Raw genomic sequence first — 23,737 nt, 5'->3', positions numbered from 1 at the left:
ACATCGAGGTCTCCCAGCAGCAAGCTCCAGAGCATCACAGGCCACACTGAGGGCTGTCTTTGTCAGTGCTGACAGGATGAATTACCCACATGTCAGGATGAGACTGCCCCTTCCCCTGTTCCAGTTATAAAACCATCCTCTAGGGAAGCAGGGATGGCTCTTTTCTTCTTTTGGCTCTGCTCAGGCCACAGCTGTAGAAACAATTGTTTTGTGAGCGAGATGGTGTTGTTGTTTGTCATCCTTTCATACACTGGGGCCTCTGCAGCTGATTTGCAGCATTATATATATGTATATTCCCTCCTCCTCTGAGGATCTTTCTCATTTCCCAGCCTCTCCCACACCCCCTACCTTTCAGAAAGATGCTGCAGTTTTGTTGTGGTTCTCTAGCGCGTGACTCTGCAAATGCCTTCTGCTCCCTGCCTGGAGCCAGGCGGCTCCTTCCCACTCCTGACAAATGGTAGCAGAAAGGAGAAAGGCTATCTCAGGCCAGGGGCCTCCTGTGCTGCTGTGCTTCCCCGGCCCCTTTTCTTTATAATATAACTAGTGTAAGGTCGAGGAGGAGATGGTGTGATGTCTTTTGAGTGAACTTTTCTGATATATGTGATTCTGGTTTCAGCCACTAGCAGCGGCAGCCAGGGGAAATCTATTCTTTTTAGAGAATCATAGAATTGCTAAAGTTGGAAAAGACCACTAAGATCACCTACTTCAGCTACCAACCCATCCCCACCATGACCACTGTCTGCATCCCTCCCACACAAAATCATAGAATCATAGAATTAGCTAGGTTGGAAAAGACCTACAGGATCATCCAGTCCAACCATCCACCTACCACCAATAACCCCACTAAACTATGTCTCCCAACACTATATCTAAACGTTTCTTGAACACCTCCAGGGACGGTGACTCAACCACCTCCCTGGGCAGCCCATTCTAGTGCCTGAACACTCTTTCAGAAAAATAGTATTTCCTGATGTCCAGCCTAAATCTCCCTTGGTGCAACTTGAGGCCATTCCCCCTCGTCCTGTCACTAGTTACAAGAGAAAAGAGGCCGACCCCCAGCTCACTACAACCTCCCTTCAGGTAGTTATGGAGAGTGATACGGTCTCCCATGAGCCTCCTCCAGACTGAACAATCCCAGTTCCCTCAGCTGCTCCTCATAAGGCCTGTGCTCCAGACCCCTCACCAGCTTCATTGCCCTCCTCTGAACATGCTCCAGGGCCTCAATGTCTTTCTTGCAGTGAGGAACCCAAAACTGTACACAGCACTCGAAGTGCAGCCTCACCAGGGCTGAGTACAGAGGGACAATGACTTCCCTACTGCTACTGGCAACACTATTTCTGATACAAGCCAGGATGCCATTGGCCTTCTTGGCCACCTGGCCACACTGCTGGCTCATGCTCAGCCCGGCATCGACCAACACCCCCAGGTCCGTTTCCTCCACACAACCATCCAGCCACTCTGCCCCAAGCCTGTAGCATTGCCTGGGGTTGTTGCGGCCAAAGTGCAGGACCCGGCACTTGGTTTTGTTGAACTTCATCCCATTGGCTTCAGCCCAGAGATCCAGCCTGTCCAGATCTCTCTGTAGGGCCTTGCTACCCCCAGGCAGATCGACACTTCCTGCCAGCTTGGTGTTGTCTGCAAACTTACTGAGGGTGCTCTCAATGCCCTCATCCAGGTCATCAATAAAGATATTTATAAGGACAGGCCCCAGCACCAACCACTGGGGAACACCACTCGTAACTGGCTGCCAGCTGGATTTAACTCCATTCACCACCACTCTCTGGGCCCGGCCCTCCAGCCAGCTCCTTCCCCAGCAAAGAGTGTACCTGTACAAGCCACAGGCTGTCAGCTTCTCCAGGAGAATACTGTGGGAGACAGCATCGAAGGTTTTGCTGAAGTCTAGGTAGATCACATCAACAGCCTTTCCCTCACCCACCAGACGGGTCACTCGATCATAGTAGGAGATCAGGTTGGTCAAGCAGGACCTGCCCTTCACAAACCCATGCTGGCTGGTTGTCCTGCAAATGCCACATGATCTCCCTCAGGACAATCTGCTCCCTAACCTTCCCTGGCACTCAGGTCAGGCTGACAGGCCTGTAGTTCCCTGGATCCTCCTTACAACCCTTCTTGTAGATGGGAGTCACACTGGCAAGTCTCCAGTCTTCTGGGACCTCTCCGGTTGTCTATGATTCTATGTCTATGATGTCTAGTCTCCAGTTCTATGATTCTATGATTCCATGTTCAGCCAAGCATTGACCAACACCCCCAGCTCCATTTCTTCCACACAGTCTTCCAGCCACTACTAAGCCTGTAGCGATGCATGGGGCTGCTGTGAACGAAGCGCAGGACCTGGCACTTTGGCTGTTCTGCCACCTCCCACGTTTTCAGGTCATTTTTAATTTCCTCTGTGAGCAACTCCATGTAGGATGCCCCGAGCCCAGCGCTGAGCAAAGGGAGATTCACAGCAAAAGACCCCCAGAGCCCGGCGGTGCAGCCCGGCTGCGGTGCGAGCACGGAGCTGACAAGGTGCCACTAGGTGTCACCCACTGCTTGCTGCTAACGAAAGAAAAAAAAAAAACCCTAAAAAAAAAACCCTAAAAAAAAGAAAAAAAAAACAACGACGACCATGAAATTCCTGCCTTTCCGTTTAACAGCAATAATAATCCCTTCTGAAGCGCTGGAGTAAAAGCATCTCTGCGTGAACTGCAGTTGCTTCAGTTACAGAAGACAATATTTCCGCTGTTACCACAGAATCACAGAATGGTTTGGGTTGGAAGGGACCACAGAGTCCAACCATTCTCAGCCCCCTGCCGTGGGCTGGTTGCCCCCCCACCCACTCAGGCTGCCCAGGGCCCATCCAGCCTGGCCTTGAGCACCTCCAGGGGTGGGCCACCCACAGCTTCTCTGGGCAGCCTGTGCCAGGGCCTCACTGCTCAATGCGTAAAGAACTACTTCTTTATATCCAATCTAAATCTCCCCTTTTTTCTTCTTCTGCTATTACTGTGAGACAGTGTAAAAAGTTGGCCTCCTCCTCCTGTTTGCAAGTTCAGTTTATGCCATGAATGCCCAATCCTTCAGTGCGCCTGGGCTGTGTTGAATGAAGAGGAATTGTCTTGGGCCACACATAAAATATGTAATATAGTTAATGTGTGTAAGTAACAAAACTTTTATTTATTAAAACAGAAAAAAAGAGGGCAACAAAAACATAAAACTAGGGAGTTGGACACATACATATGATTTAGACAGTGAGTTCTCTGTGGAGCCTTCTCTTCTCCAAGCTAAACAAACTCAAATCCTTCAACCTACCCTCATAGGAGAGTTGCTCCAGCCCTCTGAGCATCTTCATGGCCCTCCTCTGCTCCATATTCTTCCTGTAATGGGGGCCCCAGGCCTGAATGCAGTACTCCAGATGGGACCTCATGAGGGCAGAGCAGATGGGCACAATCTCCTCCCTCTCCCTGCTGCCACCCCTCTCTTGTTGCAGCCTAGGATGCTGTTGGCATTCCAGGCTGCAAGAGCATGCTGCTGGCTCAGCTTTTTGTCCACCAGAACCCTAAGTCCTACCCATAGGTCTAATATGCTTAATGGCAGGCTGCTTCTCTGTATAACCATTTTTTAAGCCTTAATGCATTAGAAGCCTGCATTTTTTCAGGAAGGACGTTTTCCTTTTCCTCAGAGCAAGCTCAGGAAATGAGAGAAGCGGTCAGGAAGCCAGCTAAGCACTGATGCAAACATAAAGTGAAGAGCCACGGGTAATTTTCTTTAAATATTTTAAAGCCTTGATTTAAAAAAATGACAAAATTAATGTTAAATCTCCCTCTGAAGCATATCTCATTATTCTGCTCTTTTGCTTTTGGCAAGCAGATGCAGCAAGGACCAAAATAAAATGTTACAAACTACAGGGAGCTTTGCAGCACAATATTTGTGTTTGGGATCTAACCTACCCTCTGGTGTTGTATCCAGCATCTGACACACGGAAGGTCCCCACTGTCCAAAAAACCCATGAAAACTGAAGAACAACTGTTTCTCAGTGATCCCTTATCATGTGAGCCCTCGCTTGCTGCTGCTGCCCTCTGAGCCACCTCTGTGCTGCATCGTAGGCTGTTCCCAGAGCAGAAAACAAAACATCTGGCTGTCAGCAACACAAGGCTGCTGCAACAGCTGGAGTTTGCCAGGATACTGCTGGCAAGCATGATGAGCCCAATTAGCCCAAGCGTGCCAAAAATGTGCTGTTGAGCATCAGAGAGAGAGCTGCTATGGGGCTGTGCCATGGGGCTCTCACCCGCGGGAAGAGTTCAAAGTTCAGTCACTGCTGTGGAAGCAACAGACTTGGGTTCCCACCAGCGCCACTGGAGGCTTTGCAGCTCGGGCCTTGCAGGGAGGAAGAGGAGGGCTCAGGGAGCAGCTCTGCAGTGCTCTGCCTTCAGGGGCCAAGGCAATGTAATCCAGACAGTTCGTGTTGTCTCATTTGTGTCCACACAGCTCTTTGAGGGGTAACATGAACCAGATCTCAGACACAATCCAAGTTAAGAATAACCTTCAATATAAAATGAAAAGTCTGGAGGTTATTTTTAACCCAGAACTTCTTTGCTGATCTGTCTTGCAGCTCAGTGCCATGAGTAGCCAGACAGGCAAAGTTAAGGGGATGAAATGTAGTGCAGTTACAGAACTCGATGCTCCTGAAGGTCCTTTCCAAGTGAGGTGATTCAGATTATAGGAATGAGTGGCTGAGGAAGGAGGGGGTGGTGGAGACCTCCAGCATGAAGGCAGCATCTCGTGACACTGCATTTTCACATCACTGGGACTCCTGCGTTCTGGCTGCAGAACTCTGGTCTCCTTCACTATGAATCCCTCAACACTTAGTCTTTAAAGAGGGTTTTTGCAAAACAAGACAAAGTCAAACAAACAGACAAAACCCCCAAACCCAAACAGCAAAACAACCCGGAACCCCTCAAATGTTACTTCTGAGGTTTTTGATAGGACAAGTGGGAATGGCCTTCAGTTGTGCCAGGGGAGGTTCAGGTTGGATATGAGGAAAAGATTTCTCTCAGAAAGAGTGATGAGGCATTGGAACAGGGTGCACAGGAGGTGGTGGAGTCACCATCCCTGGAGGTGTTCAAGAACCGTGGAGATGTGGCACTGAGGGACATGGGTTAGTGGTCACAGGCATGAGCTGATATTTGGATGAGATGATCTTGTTACTCTTTCCAACCCTAATGATTCCATGATTCTTCATTCATGCCAACAAATCCAACATGAGGCAGATCCCCCCTTCCCAGAAGCTCTTTAATGTTTGTTATGTTTAACTGTAGCTATATTAAAGACTCCTAATTATAAGTTTCAAATCAGAGATCTCACTAATCACCAGCTAAGAACATAACTGTGATGAGCTGCCAAATGCATGAGGAAATCACTCTAATTATCAGTTTTAGGTGCTGCTCTTCAAAACTTGATTAGCTATAGACACACAGGTGATAATTCCTTCTGTCTCTATAGCACATCCTCACTATTATCCACTGTAGTCTCATTTAGTTTCTTATTAGAGTAACACTATGCTAATTGAGCAATCCTGTATACAGAACATTTCGTGATGTAGATGATTAAGTGGGTTAAGATGATGATTAATACAGCAAACTGTGCTGCCAGTGTCAAAAGAAACCAGCGCAGGATGTACACAAAAAGAAGGAACTTTCACCTAACAGGTGAACAGGAATGGCAAAAAGAAATAAAAAATAAGTGGAGCATTAAAAAACCAAGAGAATAAGCTTTTTAAAAAAATTACAAAAAAAAAAAAAAGTAGACAGTAAGTTGAATCTGTGGTTGTGCTGCCCTTCCCCACCATGCACCAGGACCCAAATTCTCTGCACATCTCTGGGTGCACACACTTTCTAACGCACGGAGCAAAACGCAGCTTTATGCAGAGCCCTGCTTTCCCCCGGAGCACTGCTACAGCAGCAGCAGGCAGTTGTGTTTCCATGTTTTCACTCCCGTTTGGTGCTGGTGACACACCGGGACAAGCCCAAGCACACAGCACAGCCACAGCCTCCTCAGGCAGCCCTGGGTCCTGCACACTGCCTTGGGAAGGGTTTCTCTTTCCACCCCCTGTGCAAGAACTGAAGCATGTACCTACTTTGCTCTTGCCCAACCATGTTTTGTTCCCAGGTGCTTCCAGTTGGCAAAGGTGCTCTCCCAACCTACATGAGATCCAGCTGTGCCGCTTTAACCCATTAGGGACACACATTCATTGCAATGTGAACACTTCTTCCTTCAGGAGCAAAAAGTTTGCAACAGAGGTGTGGCAAATTTAGGAAACAAAGTCACTGAGAACATGAGGGATGCCAGGAACACCCTGGTTATCCACAGAGGTTAAAGTTTTATTTTGATATAAAAATTAAATAGCAAAGTTTGTTCTATTTTTTACAGTGATAAATTAGAAATTTACAGTACATACATCAAAGCAGATATATTTTCTGTACACCCCAAATAATCAGTGTCTATTTCCTTAGAAGTTCAGATAAAGGAGCTGACCTGTCTGCTCGATGAAGGAGCTTGTACCTCTCTGGTAGATGCTCCTGAGACCTGTGGTCAGCAGAGTCGGCCTGGGGGACGTGGGCAGCATGGTGCCAGGAAGGTAATGGCCGTAAGGCTCTGCTTGTATAACTGCAGCAACTGAACTTCCTGGACAGGATTAGTCACACATTTTTTGGCTTTAAGCTCTTAACAACATTGAAATGAGAGAACGTACAAGTTGCAGATACTTTTGCAACCACTGGGTTTGGTGTTATCCACTGTGACTTCCCACTCGGCATCCCTGGAGCAGAGCAAGGTGAATGCACGTGGATGCCCAGAGAGGTGGGAGGTGTCCTGTTCATTGCAGGGGAGTTGGACTTGATGACCTTTAAGGGTCCCTTCCAACTCAAACAATTCTATGATTCTATGACTCGTGGGATGTGGTTTTGTTGCTGCTACAGCTGACGTTGCTTTGGGGCTGGCACAGCAGCCCTGGGAACTTGGGAAAGATGTTCCTTCAGGGACAGCAGCTGCTCCCCACCTCCTGCCCCTAGCATTTGAGTGCCTCATGCTTTAATGGTCCCCAGCTCCCTCATGAGACTACGCAGTACCGTCCTCATTTGACTCATTTCCAGTGTCCCCAGTCAGTCGGGATATCCGCCTGCCACAGTCCACAGGGTCACAGGCAGGGATTTGATAACAGGAGTACTACTTAGCATCCACTTCTGTGTACATAACACAGTTAAAAATGCTGTTTATTGGATCAGTCAAGTCAAACAGGAGTCACGTCCGCCAGGAGAGTCTCCAAACTCCCTCAGATTGAAGGACGCTTGAGTGAATGTGACACCTTGGCACAGCCTGACACTACGCTACAAGACAAGGCTCAATACTGTGTCCTCTCCCTTTGCAAGTTAAAATACAGCTGCTGATCACACATCCCTTGCTGCAATGGAAGACGGAGCCATCTGAAGATTTCCAGCTCGCAGAACTCCTTGCCCACAGAGGAATAACCAGATCCAAACACAACACGAATGGTGAGAGAATTTAGAGAGAGGATCAAAAGGCTCAGATGGTGTGCAGTGCTGGCCAAGACAATGGCTGCACATTGAGCAGAATGTGTCAAGTTGTCACTAGTCCTGCTGGAGAGGGAGCCCAACCACAAAGACTGCAATTAGGGTTGGTTTGTTTTTTCAGTGTTTTTTTTTTTTTTTTTTTTTTTTTTCAATATGCTCTAGCACATGTTTCAACATTGCCATTGAAACAATACTCGCTTCTGGGACAGAGCAGGAATGGATTGTGGTTTGGGAAGCACATGGGGCACCTGTAGGAAAAGCGAGGGCTGTACTAAAGCAATGCGTGCTCTCAGCTGCCCTCAAAGATCACGGGAGTCGGGGCACTGGGGGATGCCCAGCAGCCAAGCAGGACCCACATAAGCAAACGAAGTCAAAATTTGGGGTACTCAGAACTGAAGGTCTTTCAGAGGGACAGAGCATTGAAACAGTGTTCTCTTAAATATCTGTGGGTTATTTCTGCTTGCATCACCTTTGTTAACAGCCAAAAAAGTCCCAGACACAAGGTTCAAGCTCCCCACGAGCACAAGCCAACGCCTCCTCAATTAAAAGGATAGGAAAACGTGGCAGTTGCTGTGAAACAACATTATTTGTAAAGAAGTTGGATCTCTTCTCTTGGATCCCTTTCCAAAAACTGACAGTGCCTCTGTCATTCCTGAGGACTGAATGCCTGCACACATTCTGTATGCATCTATACAAAAAAAAAAAAAAAAAATTAAATTAAAAAGCACTCCATAGCTGTCAGTGAGCAACTGGAGCATCGTTCTGAAGCAATCAGCTGTACTGCGATGTCATGGACTGAGAATGTTCTTTTAATTGTAACTGACACACATAATTATACAACTGATCCGTGTGAACATGAGGTTGCCAAGGAACTCAACGTTTCGCTTCCCCCAGACTGGAGTCTGCAGAGATACCATCACACCGAATGAAATATATTAAGACTTAATTGCTTCGTGCAATGGGTCTCCAGAGAGCCAGATAAGTTTACTTGGAGAAAACTGACGTTCTAAAGAGACCCTCAACTCGTTTTTCTCTTTCCTGTAGGAAGGAGCACAACAACGTAAGACTTTATTTAAAGCCATTAAGCTCAGCAGAATGAAGCAGTCAGCTGGAAATAGCAGTAGCACCTGAAGGAATAGGAACACAGGCAGGCGGACAACGGCAGCTGATGCATAACAGCACACACAGTTTGCCAACTCCCACAGTTCCTCTACTTCTGACAACGACCTTGAGCAAAGATTTTGTTAAAAAATATAAAGTATTGACAGAACCTCAGAACGATTCGGGTTGGAAGGGACCACGGGAGGTTCAAATCCCTGCTCAAAGCAGGGCCAGCGCTCAGTTCAGACCAGGTTACGGGGAGCAAAAAGAACAAGCCAAAATTACTACTAGACCGTCAGATGACTAAAGAGTCATCCTCACTAATACCTCACTAAATCCTTCTTTTGGGTAATTCCCACACTTGGAAAGTTCACGTGATTCTCCATTGGAGGACCTGATCCTTGGCTGACTTGTGCAGCGTAAGAGAGCGCCGGAATTCCCCAGGGCGCAGAGACACAGCCCTCAGAGAGCACTTCCTCCACGATGCTGAACTCAGAAAGAAGACACCTATCTGAGGTCCCGGGTGCTCCATCTTCTGCTTACAGGACCCTGTCTCAGCCCAGAATTTGGACCCAGACTGCCCTTCTTCCATCAGCTGCAGGACGATGAAAACAAAGCAATATCCCACAGCTGTGGGCTACAATCCCATTGCTTTCAAAGACTTTGGTATATTGCATTCTGCTTTTTTAAAAAAAGGAAGACAACGTGTTTGGATATTTCACAGCTTTTAAAGCCTCTCTGGGCTTTCCTATTTCGGGCAGCACGGTTTATGGCTATTGTATTTGCAGCATTACTTTTCTGTTCGTTTATTCTTTAAGGCATTTTTCTTTTCCTTCCCCAAGAGACAAGTTTTGTAACTATCTCCTTACTCAGCTCCCAGCACTTACACTGCAGTTCTTACACACGATCAGTCCTTCAGGTGAGAGCAGTCAGGCCGACTGGACGCTGTCCTTTTCTCACACCACAGTCTCGTTCCCTTTCCCAGGTTTCACCCAACCATCTGCTCTCTTCTCCCGTTTCACTTTCCCTGAGTTCACCAGTCTGTTCGAGCACTTCTGCCACGTGTGCAGAGTTTTGGCTGACCAGATCCACATACCTGAAGTGATGCCCACCAGGAGGGACATGAAGATTTTGAGCATCTCCACTGCCATATTGGAATCGTCTGCCGAAAAGCGGAAAACGGCCCAGTTGGAGATTTCGTAGAAGTAACAGGCAATGACGCACGTGGCTGGGACGGTGTACAGCACTGAGAAGACACCGATTTTAACCATCAGTCTCTCCAGTTTGTCAGTTTTAGTTCCGTCTTTCTGAAGATTAGATCTGATTTTAAATAAGGCCACTAATCCTGCTGCGATGAATAGAGTTCCAATAACCAGGTAGGTAAAAAGCGGAGCGACCACGAAGCCCGTCAGCGCATCCAGGTTCTGGTTCCCAACGTAGCACAGGCCAGTGAGCTCGTCGGCATCTACCAATCTCATGATCAAAATGACGATGGTCTTCACCGCGGGGATAGCCCAGGCTGCGATGTGGAAATAAGAGCTGTGCATTTCGATAGCTTCGTGGCCCCACTTGAGTCCCGCAGCCAGAAACCATGTCAGTGTCAGAATAACCCACCAGATGGAGCTAGCCATCCCGAAAAAGTACATCAGCAAGAAAATTATAGCACATCCTGTGTTCTTAAGACCTTCTTGGATAAGAACAGGTTCTGCTGCCTCTTCAAAATCACAGGATATCCTTTCCCGGCCCACAGTTAGCCTCACAATATAAGCAATGCTATAAATATTGTAGCACATGCTCAAAAATATGATTGGGCGCTCTGGGTAGGAAAATCTGGATGAATCAATCAGGAAGGTCAGGACTGTGAACGCAGTTGATATGAAGCACAGACTGGCCCACACGGCCATCCAGATATCTGTGAACTCCTTCGCTGACCTGCTGTAGAGCCCGGCGTCGTAGCCACACTTCAGGACACAGTCCAGGTTTCTCTTGACCCAGATGTACTGATCTGAATTAGATCCCATGCTGTGGCACTCCTCTCCAGGCTGCAAGGACATCTTGCTGTGAAGGGGAACCTCTTCGTCTCCCGGGCCCTCCATGCACATGTGGTTGTGATCATTCTGGGGTGGGAATTTGCTGCAGTTCAGGCTGTCCGGCCAGGCAAATCCAAACTCTTTTAAAACAGGTTCACATCTTCTTTTGACGGAGAGGCACATGCCACCACAGGGACCTATGGGGATGTTAATCTTCTCTGTGCACATCGGGACATAGACTGAACAAAGGAAGAACTGCAAGGAAGAGAAAAAGAAATCACGAGTGTGTTAGGAGAGAATCCAGCGGCTCAAAATATAGCGAGTTCTTGCCTTTTTAGCAGTAATTTTTGGTCCTTTGCCTTAAATAACAGGAAGCAGCGTAAAACAAACCAAGAACAATAAAAACAGAGGGGGAAAACTCCTAGAAATGCTGCCTGCTTTCAGCTCAAATGTGCTCCGAAGGCAGAGCCTGCACGTTTCACTCCACGCAAACTTGGCCCATCAGTTTCAATAAAGCGAGCGGGACTCAGATGTGAACCTCAAGGGTTTGCCACCGAGGAAAGCAAAGGAAAAAAAGAAAACAACAACAAACAGAAAGCACCCCCAAAATAAAGAGGTTTAAAACAAATTGATACATTTGCTCGAGGCACCGCCTGGATATCACAACTCGCAAGCAAACAGAAGAAAAGGCGTTCAGCGAACGCTTCGGTTCGCGGTCCCCCGAGCACGGCGTGCTCCTCTCTCACTGTAAGGCCGGCTCCTTATTTGCAGCAGCAATGGAACATCGCCGCTTTCTCCGCTCTTTGGAGGGCTCGCAGGCAGCTCCGCGCCCGTCCCCGCGCTCCGGCCGATGTCACCGCCGCGCTCAGCTCCCACTCCCGGACCCCCCCGACCCCCCCGGGGCCGACCCACCTGGAGCTGGCTGGAGCAGCCGTACTGGATGAGGGGGGTGAAGGTGGTGAGCTGCAGCTCGGCGTCCGCCTGCAGCTCGTGGCCCACCAGGTTGGGCATCTTGGTGACATTGTAGCCCAGGTTCTGGCACATGGCGATGCGGATGGCGTCGCAGCGCCGCTCCTCCTCGTCGCCGAAGCCCCGCGCCCCGCCGAGCAGCCCGGCCAGCAGCAGGGCCAGCATTCGGCCCCCGCCGCCGCGCCGCTCCATGGCCCCCGGCCCCACCTGCCCCGACCCCGGGCTGCGGGCTGCGGGCTCCGGCCCCGGCCGCGCCGTGCCGCACGGGCCGGCTCCAACGGGGAGGGGCCGGGGGCGGCCCCGCTCTTAAACCGCCGCGCCGAGAAACTGCCCAGGGGAGGGACGTCGCCTCCCCGAGCCGCAGCCTCCTCCCAGCGCCGCCGCCCCGGGGACGTGCCCCGCGGTGCCGGGGAAGCGCCCCGCTGCAGGGGAGCGCTCTCGGCAGCTCCCGCTGTCAACACCAGGCGTTCCTTGGCTATCTCCCGCGCTCCGGGGCGGTGTGCCTGCTGTCCCACCGTGCCTCCCCGCCGGGCCGAGGCGTGAGGCCCGCTCCCACGCAGCACCGCCGGCCCGGGGTGCTCCCCGAGGGCGCGGTTGCTCGGGCAGGGTGAGGCCGAGCCCTCCACAGGCCACGGGCAGAGCCGGGGCGGTTCCCGAGGTGCCGCCTTCCCTCCCTCATGTATCCACTTCATAGAGTCACAGAGCGGCTTGGGTTGGAAGGGACCTTTAGCCCATCCAGTTCCACCCCCTGCCGTGGGCTGGTAGCACTCAGGCTGCCCAGGGCCCATCCAACCTGGTCTTGAGCACCTCCAGGGATAGGGCACCCACAGCTTGGTCTGGAGCACAAGCCTTATAGGGAGCTGCTGAGGGGACTGGGATTGTTTGGTCTGGAGAAGGGGAGGCTCAGGGGAGACCTTTTTGCTCTCTACAACTCCCTGAAAGGAGGTTGGGGCGAGGTAGGTGTTGGCCTCTTCTCCCAGGTAACAGCAATAGGATGAGAGGAAATGGCCTCAAGTTGTGCCAGGGGAGGTTCAGGTTGGGTATTAGGAAACATTTTTTCTTCAGAAGAATGGTAATGCATTGGCACAAGCTGCCCAGGGAGGAGGCAGAGTTGCCGTCCCTGGAGGTGCTCAGGAAACGTGTACGTCTTGGTTCCACCTGGGTCACGGTGTTCCTTCGTGGGCAGCAAGAAATGAGGAGGGCATTGCTATCAGTAACTCGTCGTATGTGTGTAAATCTCATAAATACGTATGGATGTAGCACTTAAGAGTGATGAGGGGAAAGGGCTGTGGGATTGAGCTGTGGAGTGTCAGCGAGAGGATGGATTAAGAGCAGACAAATGAGGCTTGCACTCCACATAATTTGCACCTGTAATAAAATCTGGCAGAGCTGGTTGTGCCTTTAGCAAAAAATATGTCATCTATTAATGAATTGTTTGTAAAGCACTTGGAAAATGTTTGTAGAGCCCCGGTTAAATGACCTCTGGCTGGTTGCATGTGGCTGTGCATGCAGTGTGGGACATGTGCGGGTGCTCCGTCGTGGAGAGCTGTGCATCCCACTGTGCATGGCCGTAGTGCTGACTGATCTTCTTCCTCAAGTGCTAGGGATAGTGTTTTAATGGACGTTTCATGAGCACAGGTATTTACATAGCCCTCATCACCCTGATGCTCAGCTCCCATAAAGTGACTGCAGCCTTATAAAACCCTTGCGAGGCAGACGAGTTATATTATCTTCACTTTTTTAACACCAGGGCAGACGGTGCTGAGGTCCCAAGGTCGTGCAAGGAGCCTGCAGTGCAGTCAGCAGCTCAACCCATATCTGGTGAGGGCTGTATTTACACGTAAGCGTTGCCTTCTGTGACTGGCAGTGCTCAGCTGCTAATCTCGGTTGGTGATAACGCTGTGAACGCACGCAGTGTACCGCACATGTCCACTGAGCTGTTCCCAGCCCCACCGAGAGCATGGTCTCAATCAGATGGGGAGTGGGCAGTGGGCATTCTGCAGTCCGTACAGGCAGACACATAAAAGCAGGAGGCAGAGCCTCCCGTGGGAGAAGTGGTGGTTTTTTTTTTTTTTTTTTTTGGTCTAAATTGTGTAGGAAAGGAGATTGGAGGGACGAGGATCATGGTGACCCTAAAAGCTGGATTCTTTTCTTAGTATCATAAAATCACTTGATCTGGAAGGGGCCCTCAAAGGCCACCTAGTCCAACTCCCCTGCAATGAGCAGGGACCCCTGCAGCTAGCTCAGGTTGTTCACAGTCTCGTCCAGCCTGGCCTGAATGTATGAAAATCCTTTGCATTTGCAGACTCCTGTGGCAATTAGGCACTGAAACAGGGTAGACCAAAGCAGACCTCTGCCTAATTCCCAGGAAACAATTTGCCTGCTGCACATTCAGCAAAGCCCGCTGCCAATGGACCTGGTCCTTTGACTCAGTGGAAGGGACAGTGGGATGCAAGTATCTTCTTAGAAGAAGAACACCACCACCCCCCAAAAAATAACTACCACTATTGCTTTTTCTTTGAGAACACAAAAATAAATATTAGAAATTGCTATGCTGCCATGTTTGCTTTGGAAAGCCTTTTAGATAATGGGAATTAGTTTTCAAAACAAGAACACTGGCAAATCATACCAGAGGTCTGAGATGGAAAAAATGGTAATCGCACTGCTTTGAACCTTATGCATATATTAACAGTGATTAAATGTCACAGTGATAAGCGTGTGCATAATAGCTTCTTTAAACAGATCAAAGTAAGAAACCTCTGGGATAGTTGGTTTGGAGATTCTTAGATTACTGGACAGTTGTGAGATTCTGGCCTGAGTCCTGCACAGCCCAGGCTGTGTTATTTCTTTGTTTATTATTTGAATTACAATATATCGTTGTGTTTTTTTTTTTTTTATAAGAAATCTGATTTTGAAGTTGCCTTCATTAAAGGATCGGCTGTGAAGAAGCTCCAAGTGCTATTTATTGTGGCTGCTGATAATTATATTTGGTTTCTAGCTTGAGCTATCTCTTGCTTCCAGCCTCTGACTTTTGTTCTGTCTTTAGTGGTTGAGAAGCCATTCCCAAGATCATCCCTGCAGGTAATGGCACTCCGATTAAGTCACCCTTAGGCCTTTTTGCAGTAGGCAAAATAGATTGAACTTCTCGAGGTGTCTTTTCCAATGCTTTAACCATGCTTTTGATTTTAAAGCAGCGAGACCTGAGCCTGACTCTTCGTCCTTTTAGAGTCAGCTAAGACAAGCAAACAATTGCAGAGGGCAACTCACATTATAGGAATTACAAGAATATAAAATATTACAGATAATCTGTTATCGTCTTTCTATTATTGTAATTTTCCCCTGAAGTTTTTATGTATTTTTTTTGCATATTTATTTAAGCTGCAAGCGTGTTTCTTTGTCAGAGAATATCTCCAATATCTCTCAGATTCTGGCAGCATCTTCAAGGAAATCTGAGAAGATTCATAACTGAATATTTCCAAGGCATCCGTGTTTTGCTGAACTTTGGTGTTAGAACATGGTTTGGCTTTCCAGTAGGAGTGACACTCGTGTCAGGCATGCAGGCCTTCGTTCCTACATGAGATCAGCCTGCTTGTACATCCAAGGATGCGATCTACCCTTTAGCCTCACACTGAGAGCCATTACGGCTTGTGAGCAGACCTGAGGACACTCAGCCACCCTGCTGATTTCTTTTAAAGTGTGGATACCACATAGAGATGTGATTTCCTTACCCAAATGTAGATGTCTGCTCATGGTCAGGTGAATTTCATTCTAAAAAGCTAGCCCAGAAGTGAAAGGTCGCTGGGAGATGTCTAATGGGGGATGGCTAATGGGCAGTCTCCTGGGACACGGAGGGAATTAACACTGCCATCCCACAGATTTCTGACAAAGTTCTTGGATACAAGTGAGCAAAACAGGCAGGTTTTTAAAAATGTGCAACTTTTAGAGCTGTTTTGGGACATCTCCTTATATTACCACCAAAATCATAAGATTGCATTAATCGCTATTAGACAGTTCTCTCTCCTTCCACTACTTGAAGGGAACGTATAAACAGGAGGGGGAACGATTGTTCACAAGGGTGGATAGCGATAGGACAAGGGGGAATGGTTTTAAACCAAGACAGGGGAGGTTTAGGTTAGATATTAGGAGGAAGTTTTTCACTCAGAGGGTGGTGACGCACTGGAACAGGTTGCCCAAGGAGGTTGCGGATGCCCCATCCCTGGAGGCATTAAAGGCCAGGCTGGATGTGGCTCTGGGCAGCCTGGTCTAGTGGCTGGCAATCCTGCACTCAGCAGGGGGGTTGAAACTCAATGATCTTTGAGGTTCTTTTCAACCCAGGCCATTCTATGATTCTGTAATTCTATGATTCAGTGATTCTAACATCATGTAACTTATCCCATCTATGTTTTCCAAAACTCAGCAGAAGTATCTGTTGGACCAGGCGATCAAAGCAGATGGCTTTCATAATGGCTTCTCTGGAACCTAGTACGATCTTTAAATCTGATTCCTAGTTACTATTCACATGCTTATTATTCTGTACTTTGAGAAGCTGACCTTCTTCAAGCAGGAAGTATGTCTCTGCTTCGTGCAGACGTTGCTGTAGCTTCCTTTAAGGTGCTGCTGTGCAGCTGAGCTGTGACACTTACACACAATATCTGAATTCACATGTGTAATTCCTTGCATGCCAGCATGGGTCAATAATTGCTCCATGACCCCTGAAAGTCAATAATGTTAACTCAGTCTGCACAGAGACCTCAGACTTTGTTTTTACAACGTTGTAAACAGGAAATTTCAGCGCTGTTTAATATGCACCATTTCAAGAAACCATTTGCATTTAGCTATCATCAAAATATGTGCCAGTTCCAGAGCATATCTCTGGTGTGTGGGTGGAAATCTAGACGGCACAGGTGTATCACACACACCATATGATGGGGTACTGAGAGCAAAGCTGGCCATAACTTTCATAAGATGGTGTTTATATCAGGTCACTTCATCTGTGTGCTGGTATTTTTCATACAAGTGTTTCTCTCTCTCGGCTTAAGAATATCTAGAATATTTTTTTTCAGCAGTTTTCCCAAAGCCCCTTTTCTCTGACAGTGAAGGATTCATGTATGTCCTCTGCCAGATGAGCAGAACAAACAAGACTTCATTTGGCAAAGACATTTTCAGGATCTGGTATGACAAAAACATTTTGACAGTGTTTTTTTTTTTTTTTTCGGAGTGTAGCTCCACTGTGCTGAAATACAAAACCAGCCAACACGACCAGCCTCCTCCCTTGCATGATTTGACCAAACTGCCCAGGAAAGCTGTGTTGCAGAGATATAGTATGCCAAATTTCCACAAAATCTGTTCCTTTTGGGAGAATCAATAGACTGTGGCTTTGACCCACGGTGGAGGCAGAATTCAGCCTGGACTTTGGAATCAGTGCTGCTGCTTCCCAGAATGGCTTTCAGTTTGAACTCCTGCTCATGTTTGCGTCTGCAGTGCTCAGGGATTTGCATTTTGGCCTGAAATTTCCCACACTTGATCTTGGCCCAAGAGATTTTTATTTATTTATTTTTTTTTCTGGAAAATGATAAATAGTTTTCTTCTCAGAAAATGGTTCAGAGGCCTTTTTCATGCTCAGATAACTCCAACGCAGCTTGGTTTTATAACTTCAGATTTGGCATGTGCAGAGTGCAACCCTGAGCGAGGAATGCACTTTTTGCCTTGTTTGAAGAAATTTCATTTCGCAATAGCAAATTAGTCCGAAACTTTGGAAATAATAGACTGATGGTTCACGAGGCGTTATTTAACCATGGTGGAAAATGACAGACCGAGCTCTATTTCTCCCAGAGGTCACGAGTCTTGCTTTATAAATATGGCTTAGCTTCCTTTTTTGTTTTGCTTTAACTCTGTAGCAGCATCAGAGGTCATTTCTGCTATATTTGCTCTCCAGAAGCTAGGCTAGTTGTATGTCCTTCTTATATGTAAGTAGACTTCAGAAATTAAGTTATGCTGAGGTACAAAGCCCTCAGAAGAGGAGCTCAGGAGGCAGATTTGCCGATACGCTTCAGCTGTTCTGCGCTGCTCCGGTGGTACAGCAACAAGCTGGTTTAATGAGTCGGTTACTGCAGGCTTAAGGTTGTTCTGTGTCACTGGAGCAGCACAGGGCTGTGAAGCATGCTGACGAATCTCGCCACAAATCTTAAAATGTCTTCTTTTTCCCATTAAAAAGCCTGTGTGAGCTGATACGCTGTGTTTAATTACATAACAGCAAGTATTGACTTGCAGGGCATGGCTGGAAAAAAACCGTCTTTGTGTTATGTTAGGCAGGCAGTGGGTCATCCTCCTGGGAAAGAAAAGAAATCTGACGTCTGCCAGGAGCTGAAGTTAGTGAGATTCGTGCTGCTTTCGTAGAGTGTGCGGATACACCAAGGGCGACTGCATGCAATGCTGCAGGCTGTCCCCTGGCTGATAGTGACCGTTGTCTCAGCTCTCACACAGAGCACTTCACACACCAGCAAAGGGGCACATATTACACACACAGCTGCATTCAGGTCCTGCTAAAATCGCAGAGGGGTTTCACCAGGCAGCAACACGCGGCTCTTCCAGCTCTGGCAGGATGGCCCGGTTTACAGTGGCACCGTTCTTCACTTTGTGGGCCATCTAAAATATAGGTCTGAGTGCTAATTAATTCCAAACTCAAGTCTCCCCTGTAATTCTTCTAATTTTTGGATTTATTGATGGCTGTTCTCTTTTTAAATGGTCACAGTATACTCCCAGTTTGGGAGTCGGTATAGTTATTTCATTCAAGCATGTTATTTTTTTGCTGGTATGTTTATACAGATAGTCTTCAGCATGGATGTCGTGGCAGAAGGTATTTGCTTTCTTCTGTTCCCTCTTCCAGTACAGTTTATCCCCCTTCACACAAACAGAGCTTCTCCTCTGTCAACCATTCCTATATGAGATCCACAGCTTTCTCTACCTATTCCTATATGAATGAAGACAAACACAAACTTCATTCCAGCCGTGAGAAGGACTGGTTTGGCAAGTCTTCGGCAAACAGATTTCCTAATTTCTATCCAAGTTGGCAAATTAATCATATGGATTGCTGTTATACACACTCAAGGACTTTGAAAATTAGCACAATAATGGCATTCACTCTTGTCTGGAAGGTTTTGCTGCCATTTTGTATTTACCTTGTATTCCTTGCCTGTGTAGGTGCAAAGCAATTGAGACCTACAAATGGCATCGGTCTCCACAAGCAGTTCTTTGTCCAAAGCACCGGTTCCATGACCATTTTCTGACCTGAAATATCATTCCTCCTGACCCGCCCTGTCCCACGTGCATTTCTGCCGTTCCTCTGCCTCCTTGGCAGGGTAGGTGCAGGTTTAATTGTCAAAAAACGAACGGAACAAATTGAAATAAATAGTCCTGTGATGACGAGGACGGGTGGTGTGACCACAAAAGAAAACAGATTAGCTTAGATTGGCTTCAACTGTCAAGGAGCCACACCCTTATCCTTTTCTACAGTGCTGATCACTATGGTATTTTAGCACTGTGCAGAGGTTTTGTTATCAATGGAACAAATACAGAATTTTATTTTTATTATTACTGGATGAAGCATTTGAGTATATAGTGATCTTTCATTCCTGGGCAGTGTAATTTATATTGGGAGGCGGACAATTCATCTAATTCCCCACAGACGTATAGATTAAGTTAGAAAATAACAGTGGTTTATGTGAATTCTGGTTTTCTCAGGCATTTTTATTCCTCAGAGAGACTTCCATGGGGCCAAATTACCATGAAAATTAGAATACCATGATATTTCAGTTCCATACGGTAAAAGTCCGTGTCATTCATGATTGTTGACATTGTACATATATCCTAGGGGAACTATGAAAAACAGAAAAAATAAAACTCCTAAAAAAATGTGCATTAAAAAAAAATCTAAGGAAACTGCCATTTAACCCAAATGCTCCCCGAGAAAAACTAAAGCCAATTATTCCCCAAATACAGAAATGTCAGGCCGCTGCTGAAACATCCAGGAAGTTTCTGGAGGGTGCAGGTTGCCACCACCCCAAGGCCACCATGATAGAGGACAAACACTGCAAAGACCAGTGATGCTCTCTGCGCTGTACGATGTAGCTGTAGCGCAACTAAGGGTGAGTTTATTCTTTTTTTCTTTTGGAAGGTGAGTTTGCCATTGAATCCTGCGTAGTCAAGGCAGAAAGAGAAGGTGCTTGAGAGTCTGGTTCAGAGCTATCAAGGCTGCATTGCAGATGCTCCACTCTGCCTTGACTATCAGATATGCTTAGGATGTCTGACTCACTCCTTAGCTGCTCAGGTAGCTGGGTAAATTAAGAGGAATTAACACAGGCTTAAGTGTGATTAGAAAGTAAGGACTAAGGGATTATTTGTGGAAGAACCCTTGGGGAACAGTGCATCACTGCAGGATCAAAAAAGGTCTTAATTTCAGGCTAATTGGAGAGTCATTGTAACGCCCTGAAGGCTTGCTATAAGACTTGCACAGAAAGGGCAATGCCATGCCAATCCAGCTTCAGAATTATGAAAGGATGAACTGGGTCACAAGCCCATGACTTCAGTGAGCAAACAGCCAGCATTTCAAGACACTGTTGTTGAAACAGACACATAGGAAAAGAGAACTTTCAGAAGTCCTCCTAGAAAGTGGTACTGCAAGAGATGGCCCTGGGGCAGAACTTATTTTTCTTCAGCTAGAACAAACTGTGAAACAGATGCTGGGTGTCAAAGGAAGTTTATTTTGAGAACCTTGAGCTTTTGGTGAGCTGTACTATAAACCTACATATCCCTTTTTTTTTGTCCATTAACAATTATAGCTCCTCCACACAATGGTGAAAACTGTATTTCAAAGTGGGCTATTTTGTTTACTTAAAATGTTCCCCCAACATCTGAAAATATTATTTTCTTCACTGTCTATTACTACATTCAGTTGTTCTTCCAGAGCAGTGACGAATGCAGTTCAGTGGAGGTGGGAGTGCTGGGAGGAGGTATAACTTCTTGGATAATTATCATTACCTTTGTAAAGTTTGCTGAAGTCCTGGTATGAGGGTACGTCTATAAATCATTTGAGTTAATGCTCCTTAGTGGTACTGAGACTTCATCCATGGACCATCCTTAGTGCCATGTTATTATAGGCAGTGTATTATCCCATCCAGAGCTATACTGACTTCCCCATCAGGGTTTTTGACAAGGTGAGATCTGTATAAAATTGTGTTTCTTCTTCTCAAAATATCAAGAACAAATATTTCATATTCAGTAAAGAGAATGTAAAAGGAATGTGCTTTCTTGGTGTGGGAGAGGAATGTAAAATGATACGACGTTTGACCAGTTACCTCATCTCTATGCACATGTCTATGCACATGTATGCAGAACTCTGGCAGTAAGTTTACTGCTCCCTATCTTCAGGGTCTTCCAATGCTAAAATACACTACAAAAATATAAAGAGAAACCTTCTGACAATAACATACACCAGGCTGTGAAAGGAACTCTCCCAGTGAGTGGTGAAAGCCCTATGAACAACAGTGATTCTTAACATGATGTGCACAAGCTTGGACAAATATTACAAGATCTACAAAACATAGCTTTCAGACATTACTGCTACACAGAGGCATGGGTGGGTTTTTGGGCTTAGCTAACCTCAAAAAGCAGAACCGTTCCTAAGAAAGAATTTATACTCATGTTCATGTCTTCTGGCTGGGAACTCAGATAGCAAGATGATACCACAGCCTTTATTTACAACAAGGCAAAACACTGAAAACTATCTGGAAGACAGTACTGGAACAGCCAGAAGAAGAACCTGTTACGTTAGGAGAGGAATCTGTTAAGAGACACCAAGTTAGGTGTCCAGCCCATATTAAACTGTGATGGGATCTGAGCAACTCTCACAGGGTTCCAAAAATCCTAACCTGAAAATGTTAGATGTCTGTCTCTCCCAGAGTTAGTATAAGGGGAATCTCTGCAGGAGACCTGTGTAAATGAGATCAGAACTCAACCCTAAAATGCTGACAAAGTCATCTGGAGCATACGGAGCTGTGCTCAGCGATGAGTCTGCCTTTTCATTAGTTTTGTGTTTATTACATTTTTTTTCCATGTGCTGTTTTTCTTTTATCTGCAGTTTTTATTTTGATTTGTATTTCATTATGATTTACTTTCATTTGATAGTTCTCAGTCTATTTGCAGAGAACAAAAAGAATGCGCAATGTAGAACAGTGGAATAGTAGTGTTTATTTTCACAAGTTTGGAACGATCAAATAACTCACAAGTCACAAAGTGGAACCATGCCTGAGGTAGGTTAGGTCATCTCAAGTGTGTGGAAACAAACAGAAATATCCCATTCTTCACTATTGTTTATTATATTTATGCCACTTGGGAGTTTTAACAATACCACATATATAAAACATTTGTTCTTGCTTTCTGCGCTATTCTGAGTTTTCTCAAGGCTCTTTGGTGCTTTTTTTTTGCAGGAACAGTGTGATGTTGCTATGCTTTGGTGACTTTCTCAACTGATTTAGCAGAAATGTAAGAAACGGGCCCTTAGGAATGAGCCAGGAGTGCTGCAAAGGAGGTTTTGTTCTCTGAATGCTTCTGTGTTTAAAAAATGGTTCTTTAGAGAGTTTTAACTGGCTTATTTCAACTTCTGGATTCTTTTTAATGTACATTTAAAGCTCAGTCCAGTAGAGAGAAACCAAAAGCGTGCTGGTACCATCAGCAGCTACGCGGTCCCGTCATATTGATTTTTATATCACTGTTGTTTTTGACAGGAGGTCCAAACAGGGATGCCCAAAGCCACATCTACCTGCTTAATCCTGGGATTTAAAGAGCTAAAAGTCATCCTGGGAGCACTGCTTCTTTCATTCGCAACTGCTCACAGTACTGGACGTCCACACTCTTGCTGAAGGATGATGCAGTTTATCAAACCAACTTTGCAGGGTAACCTAAAATCACGGCCAGTTTAGTGGGAAACACAAACCTGCAACATGCAGTGATTCGGCATCTGCGACTTAGGCTGCTGAATTTTACTGCTGGGACGTCTAAGAGCTGGCAGCAGAGTGATCAGAGTCCTAAGGCTATTTCAACATGAGCATTTGAAAATTAAGTCAGTGAAATTTACTGTTCATTATTCCTCTGGAAAATTCAGGCTTCAACTGAAAGCCCTTTCAAAAGTGCTGAGTTCCTCGAAACTATCATTGCTTTTCCAAGGAGCTCAGTTGCTTTAGAATAACTACATTTTATCTGTGGTCTTAGCAGCCCAACTTTATGGACTGACAGTTTTATTACAGAAACTTTAAGTGCGTTAGGACTTCAAACAGAGAGAAAATGGCTCCTTCTGAGTCTTTTCTTATGTTCACGAAGCTATTCATGACTATGAAAAGATTCCTGTGACTGAAGCATAAATAATGTTGCAGAAATAACCTCAAATAAGATGGGAATGGCTGAGGAGAGAGAGAAACAACATTTTTTACTGAAGGATTTCATCCTTCATTCCTCCCTGCTTTTTCTGTCCGGCTTTGGGAAAGATCCTACATCTGCAGGGCTGAAGAACACAGCCAACAACCAGTTGCTGCTCCCAGCTTGCACCTGCCTGCTTGAGGTCAGACCGCTCTATGGCAGATGTATCTCAGAACTCATTCAAGAGGCCCGTAGCTCTACTTCCCAACTTCCTGCTCGTATCCATAGGAAGGTGAGCACCATCTGCTTGTTTGAAGGCTGCTGCCCCCACCTGGCATGCAGAGGTGAAGGACGTGGAACCTGTGCAGGACAGGTCTTTCCTGGCTGCTGAATGTGAAAAACATCAAGAAGGGAGGAAGAGGACACGAATTCCAGAGACAGCACTGTGACTGCAGGGACCATGGGCAGACGTGCCTTTTGGTAGCACACAATTTTTCCACCCTAAAAGATCTTATTTCCATCTGGATGGAGTAGTGATATAGGCTGGCAGTAGAAGTAGGTTGTAGAGGTTTAGGAATATTGGTTGAATGAAGGCAGGGAAACAGCCTTTATTACCCAGCTGAAGGAGTTTCAAGCCTGCTGAGG

The 23,737-nt window shown here is 46.5% G+C and overlaps 1 protein-coding gene across 1 annotated transcript; it reads right to left on the bottom strand.

Annotated features, from left to right (window-relative positions):
- Positions 6,322-11,901, bottom strand: FZD4 (frizzled class receptor 4). Its single transcript, XM_021382330.1, has 2 exons — positions 11,627-11,901; positions 6,322-10,969 (listed from the first exon to the last, which is right to left on the bottom strand). Exons 1-2 carry the CDS (start codon positions 11,873-11,875, stop codon positions 9,641-9,643), a joined length of 1,578 nt encoding a protein of 525 aa, XP_021238005.1. The 5' UTR covers positions 11,876-11,901; the 3' UTR covers positions 6,322-9,640.

The sequence above is a fragment of the Numida meleagris genome, chromosome 1 (genome assembly GCF_002078875.1).
Source record: "Numida meleagris isolate 19003 breed g44 Domestic line chromosome 1, NumMel1.0, whole genome shotgun sequence".
Lineage (NCBI taxonomy): Eukaryota > Metazoa > Chordata > Aves > Galliformes > Numididae > Numida > Numida meleagris.
The sequence above is the reverse complement of the archived record's forward strand: the minus strand, read 5'-3'. Positions and strand labels throughout refer to the sequence as shown.

Bases quoted from the DNA above. Each gene is read 5' to 3' on its own strand.
- FZD4 (XM_021382330.1), bottom strand. From the start codon at position 11,875: ATGGAGCGGCGCGGCGGCGGGGGCCGAATGCTGGCCCTGCTGCTGGCC. The intron at 10,970-11,626 runs GTGGGTCGGCCC...TCTTCCTTGCAG, and splicing joins GCTGCTCCAGCCAGCTCCAG to TTCTTCCTTTGTTCAGTCTA.